The sequence below is a fragment of the Apium graveolens genome, unplaced genomic scaffold (genome assembly GCF_009905375.1).
Source record: "Apium graveolens cultivar Ventura unplaced genomic scaffold, ASM990537v1 ctg3291, whole genome shotgun sequence".
Classification (NCBI taxonomy): Eukaryota; Viridiplantae; Streptophyta; class Magnoliopsida; order Apiales; family Apiaceae; genus Apium; species Apium graveolens.
Genome location: NW_027418025.1, coordinates 149057 through 157208, shown reverse-complemented (window position 1 = coordinate 157208; position 8152 = coordinate 149057). Strand labels below are relative to the sequence as shown.

Below are 8152 nucleotides of genomic sequence, written 5' to 3'. Positions count from 1 at the left end.
GACCAGAGTGGAGTCCAGCTCAACAGAAACTAAAGAGATAGAGCAGAACAGAAATTCATAAATGTACAAAACTTAAATTCCAAGAAAGATCATAGGTTCTGGGAATATTTGGAGTTTGGATTAGGTACCCGGAGTTTTTAGTAATAGCATACATTTACTAGTATCATGAAAACTTGTCGGTTGTCGTTGCCCATTGTGGCATTATTGCTCTGAGGTCGTTGGCCATGTGGCTTTAATTTCAATCCTTCTGAACTGGTAGATGTTCAGTATGAATTATGCCAAGAATGCTAAATAGAAATTAGCGAAGTACAACTTTTCTACAAATCATACATAACAACACAAAACAAATAACAGACTGAATAAAAAAAGACTGGAATAGAAGTGTAATATGACCAATTACTGAAAATATGATAGTCTGAAACTCAATAAACATAAATTACAACTCCTAGACATTCGAGAGGCCAGATCCTGCCCAATCGTGTAGAAACGATTCACTATCTCGGTACCCAATTAGACTTCTATTTCCCTTTTATCTTCTCTTCTAGCCCTCACCACTCTTTTTTTCTTTTCATTTTTTTATTCGTTCTTTTGCATTGTCCCCTACTGCATTGATTGTTTTACCTTCTGTCTATATCATATCTCACTAACGGTTTGGCTTGTCCAATATCAGATACAAGCTTCCTGAAAATCTTAGATTAACAACTGATAATTGAATTTGTACTTTAATCAGACTTAGTTGTACATTACTATATAGTTTAAACAATTACCTAACATGATATTTATACATGGGACACAGTAGTGCAAGAGCAGACATTGTCATAGAACTAAGCTAAATTGGATTAACATGACTGGATAACAAGATGCTAAACTTTTTAAAAAAGAAAAGCATCCAAGTCTGAAACCTAATATAATGTGAACTTATTGCTGTCAGGAGAAAAAGGGAACTGTAACCCTATCCAGTAACTTCACTAAGAGTTGCCAGACCAAATGTGGCATCTTTGACCTAAGCTGGTAACATAACAGAATGATGATTCTGCTGGGTGTATTAAACGTTAAAAAACAAGGGTGCCTTCGAAGAATATTACCACATAAAAGAAAGTGACATAAATGTTGAGACTGTCTAGGAAGTACCTTCAAGTTTGACTATATGAGAATTTGTTCACAATATTTGGCCTTTTGTGACAGACTGCATAATAAGGGGTTAAAAATAGCAGAGAATCAATTAAATGTCCCATAGATTGAGAGGAAGCTACCTCAATGTCAATTGCGCATTTACTGCACACTACCAAATTCACAAAAGAAAGGGAAATATGAAATTTACAAAGGGAATTAACTATATAAATTCACATTCGCCTTCAAATACATACATATATACATACATAGTATATACCAGCTAAAGAAAATGAAGTTGAATCTTTAGAAATTTACATTCACATTAATGTATACAACATAAAAAAGAAAAGAAACCAGCAAATAAACCCTTCTGTTAATACCAAGAACCATAAATTGATCCATAGAATCTAGAGAACCCATAGAAGCAATCAATTAGCTCGTACATAAATCGAACCCAAATTAGTAAAGTCTATCTAATCGAGAAATTGCTACGAAAAACCTAGTTAGCAGTGGAATGGAGAAAGCGAGAGTGAATGAAGTGAATTAAGAATACGGAAGGGAAAGAGTGTATTAGCACCGGAAGCAATTGGGAAGAAAGCCAGATGAGAAAGAGCGGTTAAGAGAGTTCGAGGACGATACAATATTATTAACATCGGCTGTACAGAGGCCCAAATGGACTGGTAAAAAAGTTTCTTATATTATAAAAACATTGATATATTATATTCTATAATATTTCGAAAAATTAAATAAATATAAATGTTATTTCGTTATAATGTAAAAGAATGAAATGTGATTATAATACAATTTTTTTCATGAGCTTGAGATATTAAGCAGGAATCAAGAGAATTTATTTCTGTATGATTGGAATTCAGTAAATATAACTTGATCTTAATACTAATTTTTTATATATAATAATTTAATTTAGAATTTTTAATAAAATTATTATTTGTATAATTATATAATACAAAAATTATTTTACATGTATAAAAATATTATATGTATTGGTGCAATCTACTCACTATAGAATTTAGTCATATAATATTTAAATTTAAATAAATAATATTAAAGTAGATATTTAAGTAGATAGGGAAAAACGACAAAGGTGAGAGCGTGTTGGGCTGCTTGGCCCTGGGTTTGTAGCGTTGGTTAAGCTTCGCCGACGCCTTAAGTATACATTATAGTGTCGGTCATAATTTCACCGTTGCATAAGGTAGACACTTGAGCATCGCTTCCAAGAGGACCGACGCTGTTACATTTTAAGCGTCGGCATTTTAAAGTCCGACGCCCATAATTATTATAAGTGTCGTTTAAACAGTCAACCGACGTTAAAAGTATAAAAAAATGACAATAGGCGTCGGCTAAAGCTTACACCCGACCCCTATAAAGTGTATAGTGACGGTTCTGTATATGACCGACGCCTAAAGTGCGACGCTGAAAGATATTTCTGTACTAGTTTAAAGTTGCGCACTAAAGTTTTGTATAATTGATTCTGGATTCATATAAAGCCCAAGTGGGAGATTGTTATATTATTTTTCATAATAATAATTATTTTATGGGCTACATATAAATATATCAATTATATTTGCTATTTATTATATTGGGTTAAATTAAGTGATCAAATAAGAAACCCAATTAGATTTTAATATATATATGGTATAGACCTAATAAGTGGATACCTAATACCAGACCCAATTAAATTATAATGGGAGATTTAATTAGGTGGTATATAAAAGGGTTATAGTCCCCAATATATCAAATACACGTAATGGCTTATCTTCTACCCATCAGAGAGAGCCATTGAGAAAATCCTAAGGAGTACTTGGTTAAGGAAGACAATAATCAAGAATATTATTCAGATTCAGATATCGTTACAATTATAGCCTTATGGATTATGGTACGCTTTCATCTTCGGTTTTAATCTCGATAATTAGATATAATGATTACGGTCCTTAGCTCTATCTTAGAGAATTATATGTTTATAGAATTGTTAGATTCTATCACATTCCTCAACAATATTTATCATGATCATTCTCTTTGAGAACAGTTTAAACTTGTCTCTGCAAGTGCCTAACAAATTTCTATCCGTGGATGGAAAAGAAACAAAATGCAATAATCGTATAATCGTATAATGCAATAATTACTAATGAGTTTTTATGTGGTTGGGTTGCTAGAAGAAGTTTGTAGTTTCTGCATAGCCTGGTTAACGTGGTCTTGTTTGTAGTTCAGTTTTTCTTTCTAGATAAAATTTATACATGCTCTTCAACTTTTAATTTTTGCCCTTTCTGTTTGGAATATTTAATTGGGCTTAATTAGCAAAGGTATTTAAAAATGCTAGCTCTATGTTTGGATGAGAAGTAACCAATCTCATGTAGAAGCACATCTGACACTACAAGAAAACAGGGTAAAACCGACCGGACATAACCGACCGACGTCGATTTGGTCACCTTAAAACCGACCGACGTCAATGGTCGGTTATATGCCAACTAAACGACACCGTATCGATGACGTGGCACACATAAAATCGACCATCCACTGTGGTCGGTTTTATTGAAAAAATGACACCGTTTTACTGATGTGTCACTTTGAAAACCGACCACCTACATGTGGTCGGTTATATCCACAAATTCTGCAGGTTAAAACCGACCACATGGTCGATTTTGTAGAATAATAAAAAATTAATTTAAAGTACAAAAAAAGTACCCGTTATAGAGAAAACAGTGTCGTTTATTCTTCTGCCTAAAACCGACCGCTGACGGTCGATTTTAACCTATTTTTTTAATTTTTTTGTTATATCCCTCATTTCTTGATTTTGGGCAAAAAATTAAAAAGACACCAGTGATTGAGGATTGAAGTGGAAGAGTTTTAGAAAATTGTAAGTTCTTTCCATATTTTGTAATTAATGTGTGTGTGTGTTTATGTTGGTGTATGTATTAAATGTTGTTGTATGTATTTAATGTTTTTATTTTTTGTTATATAGTGTTTGTTGTGAGAATTGAAGTTTGGTAGTAGATAATTTGTAAGTTAGTTTCATTTATTATAATTATAGTGTGTGTATTTTATGAAATACATGAATAACTATGAGATTAATGATAAGTTATTTGTTAAATATGTTTTTTTTAATTTTAAAAAATATTATTGTAGATGGAAACCATTGATCGAAGTTGGATTGGTAACCAATTGCAAAGCGATAAAATTTCATTGACCCCGGAACATAGAATTGGTGTAGAATTTTTTTTAAAATTTGCTAGCGAAAATGGAATGAAAGATGGCACAATGAAGTGTCCGTGTAACGTTGTAAAAATTTGAATTGGTTAAAGATTGATGATGTTAGATTTCATTTGCGTTTACCGTGTGGACATAACCGACCACCTACGGTCGGTTATGACTCAGTGCACAGTGACCCCACATTTGAATAAAATGTCCAGGAACTTAACCGACCACTATGTTTGTCGGTTATGAGAGTTAAACCCGACCAAAAGTCATAACCGACCAGGCTAAAACCGACCATGCCCTATGGTCGGTTATGACTATTTTAACCGACCTTGTTGTCTCTTAACCGACCGTTTTTGACTGTCGGTTTTGTCCTGTTTTCTTGTAGTGTGAGGCACACCTCATTTGCCTCTAAACTTCTAAGTTTTGTCAGTTTTGACTCAGCAGCTTGTGTTTGGAAGTCTGGAAAGATTAAAAACGTCGTTCATAAGTAAGCCCGCATGGTTTATAAGACCAAGCAAGTAAACTATATAAGCATAGGTTGTAAACTCTACCAGAATAAGAAATAAGTGATACACCCAACAATTTGTTACAAGAAATTACATGTATAAAAGGAAAGCCATATTAATGTTACCACCATCAACAAAGCTAGCTATAGTTTCTGTACCTAGCAGTCAAGAATGACAAAGATTGCACATCTTATATCACTTTCTTTGCTATGCTTTGTGGCTTCTGTACAATGTTATGGTGCAAATGGAAATAACCCTCTTGAAAAGCTTATCAAAGCTCAGAAGTCGAAAAGGATATCTACCTTTCGTGATGAGGTTCTAAATCTCGAGTATTCACCTGTGTATATTGGATCTCAAGATGGATTGAAGGAAGCTGACAAGTTAGATTCATTGCCAGGGCAACCTGATGGAGCAACTTTTGATCAATACTCCGGATATGTCACAGTTGATCCGGTTGCTGGAAGAGCACTTTTCTACTATCTTGCGCAGTCTGAAAATTCTTCTAGCCAGCCTTTAGTTCTATGGCTAAATGGAGGTAAATATAGGATCCTAAAGAAGTATAGTTTCTCAATATAATGTGCATGCCATACTGCATAGTAGAAAATATGAAACTGAAGGCTTTTTCTTCAATCTAGTATGTAAATTAACAATGAACCTCACTCGATAATTACTATGATCATTTTGAATGACAGGACCTGGCTGTTCTTCCTTTGGGAATGGAGCGATGATGGAACTTGGTCCATTTAGAGTCAATAGTGATGGCAAAACTTTATCCCAGAACAAGTATGCTTGGAACAATGGTAAATAGATTAGTTGTTCATAAATAATTTCAAAATTACTCATCAAACAATAATTTCTAATATGTACATTGTCTGGTCACTAACAATAGTTGAATTTGCAATGCAGAAGCAAACATGTTATTCTTGGAGTCCCCAGCTGGTGTTGGATTTTCATACTCCAACACAACATCAGATTATGTAACTGGAGATACAAAAACTGCAGAAGATGCTTATACATTTTTAATAAATTGGCTAGCAAGGTTTCCCGAATACCAAACCCGAGATTTCTTCATTACTGGAGAGAGTTATGCAGGACACTATATTCCTCAATTAGCTCAACTAATTCTGCAGAACAACAAAATCACCAATCAAACTATTATTAACCTAAAAGGAATTGCTGTGAGTTTCTTACTTGAAGCAATTAAACGATCACATGGTAGCACGTATAAAACATGAACAATGATAACTGACATGGAGTACCTTAATTTGCAGATTGGTAACCCATACATAGACGAGGAAACTCAATTTAAAGGAACAATAGATTACTACTGGTCACATGCTTTACTATCTGATGAAGTTTATGAGGGCATCATCCTAAACTGCAACTTTTCAGCAAATGCAAATATTTCAGAAGCATGTGAAACTTCCCTTGATCAAGCAAATGTTGGCGATATCTTTCCCTACGATATATATGCTCCCTTGTGCGGTTCCTCAACTGATTCACCGTCGGTATGTTCTAATAAAATGGAATTTTTGCAGTACCATAATTTGCATACGGACTTATATTTTGTTTTCCTCACTGTTTTCTTATATTACTATTACTGAACAGATATCAGGATTTGATCCATGCACGGATAATTATATCTACACCTACTTGAACACTCAGCAAGTTCAGACATCACTTCATGTCACTGTTCCTCCAAAGACATGGGAATCTTGCAGGTACACATATCTAGTAGATTGTTAAATCACAGCTTATCATCTAATCTTAAAATTATTTGACTTACAATTGGTACTCTGACTAATTATATAACGTTGTTATCTGTAGTGGTGTAATTGATTATACGGAAGCCCCATCAACAGTCTTGCCAGTTATCAAGGAACTTATGAACAGTGGCATCAGTGTCTGGCTATAGGTGAACAAATTTTTTTCTCGAAATTAGAAACATTATGAACTGTTAAGAATTTGTATGACTAAAATGGAGTTTAAGTATGCAGCGGGGACACGGATGGCGTAGTGTCAGTGACAACAACAAGATATGCCATAGACTATCTTCAAACTACAGTCAAAACACAATGGTACCCCTGGTACACTCAGGCTGAGGTACAAATACTACATTATCAGCAAGCACACACAAAACCCTTCTTCTAATTGTCAAATCACGAATTATTTATTTCTTCAATGATGCTTTTCAAGGTGGGAGGATATGCAGTTGGATACGAAAATTTGACATTTGTGACTGTAAGGGGATCCGGACATTTTGTTCCAAGTTATCAGCCTTCTCGTGCACTTGCTTTGTTCTCTTCCTTTTTGGCTGGAGAGCTTCCTCCGTCTAATGAGAACTGAAAAAGATTCAGTGAAATCCGGGAGAGGAAACTTTAATTTCTTATTGTAAAGATGATCACAACTGCCATTTGTGCATCTGATTATTTGATGTATGATCTTGTTATATGTCACACTCGCTGAATCAGATTCGAATACATCCCAACAACACATGATTGTTTTTATTCGACAAGTTAATGTATGTCTTAGTATGAAAAATGAATGAATACCCGAAACTAGTCCTAATCTCTGCCTCTCCCAGAGACGCTGGACTTGTACAGTTTGATCTTCGTAATCTCCTCAATAACGTAATCTTCATTAAAAATTCAACATAAATTTAACAAGAAGTTGTTTCACGCGTTTATCTGCAGACTGTCTCCAGAATAACAGAATCTATCACTTTAGCACAGATAATATACACACCGGCCAGGCCAACAACATTAGTCCATGGAAATTATAGTTGTTTTTTCTTATTCACCTCCAGAAGCTAATAGTTTAATAGGCTCTTTTCTAGCACATGTATTAACTGGTTAAATATTCATTGCTTTCTAATACTTTGTTCTTGACCTCCTAGAAGCCAATTATAATATCCGAAAAAGGTCATTTTCAAAGACAAAATAAAATACTAACAATTTCCAACATAAACGTTTATTAAATCTATATATACAATCACATTTTCACATCTCAGATAGTAGAATAAATTCATTCACTTACAAAAGGTTGCATTTAAGAACCTCGTACTCTATTATGGTGTCATCACTAGCCGGTTCAGATTTTAGCTTCGACAACAGAAACAATTTTCTTTACGACAGTGCTCCTGAAAGCCCGCGAGGATTTAACAACTACTTCAGTGCACCTACAAGTCCTAGCCACCAAATGCTCTCTTTCTCCTTCATCCCTGATAACATTTGAAATATGATCATCATCATGGTTTCGATAAAAAACATGATGACCATAAACCATTTATGTTCATTCCTGGCGATTATTCAAATCACATT

At 34.2% G+C, this 8152-nt stretch overlaps 1 protein-coding gene across 1 annotated transcript; it reads left to right on the top strand.

The window, feature by feature from the left end:
- The first annotated feature begins 5003 nt into the window (after nucleotides 1–5003).
- On the top strand, nucleotides 5004–7304 carry LOC141701071 (serine carboxypeptidase 1-like). The gene is made up of 8 exons (XM_074504709.1): nucleotides 5004–5367; nucleotides 5525–5632; nucleotides 5739–6010; nucleotides 6104–6340; nucleotides 6441–6553; nucleotides 6660–6746; nucleotides 6827–6935; nucleotides 7029–7304. Exons 1-8 carry the CDS (start codon nucleotides 5004–5006, stop codon nucleotides 7176–7178), a joined length of 1440 nt encoding a protein of 479 aa, XP_074360810.1. The 3' UTR covers nucleotides 7179–7304.
- The last annotated feature ends 848 nt before the right edge of the window (nucleotides 7305–8152 follow it).

Bases quoted from the DNA above. Each gene is read 5' to 3' on its own strand.
- LOC141701071 (XM_074504709.1), top strand. From the start codon at position 5,004: ATGACAAAGATTGCACATCTTATATCACTTTCTTTGCTATGCTTTGTG. The intron at 5,368-5,524 runs GTAAATATAGGA...TTTGAATGACAG, and splicing joins AGTTCTATGGCTAAATGGAG to GACCTGGCTGTTCTTCCTTT. The intron at 6,554-6,659 runs GTACACATATCT...TGTTATCTGTAG, and splicing joins AAGACATGGGAATCTTGCAG to TGGTGTAATTGATTATACGG.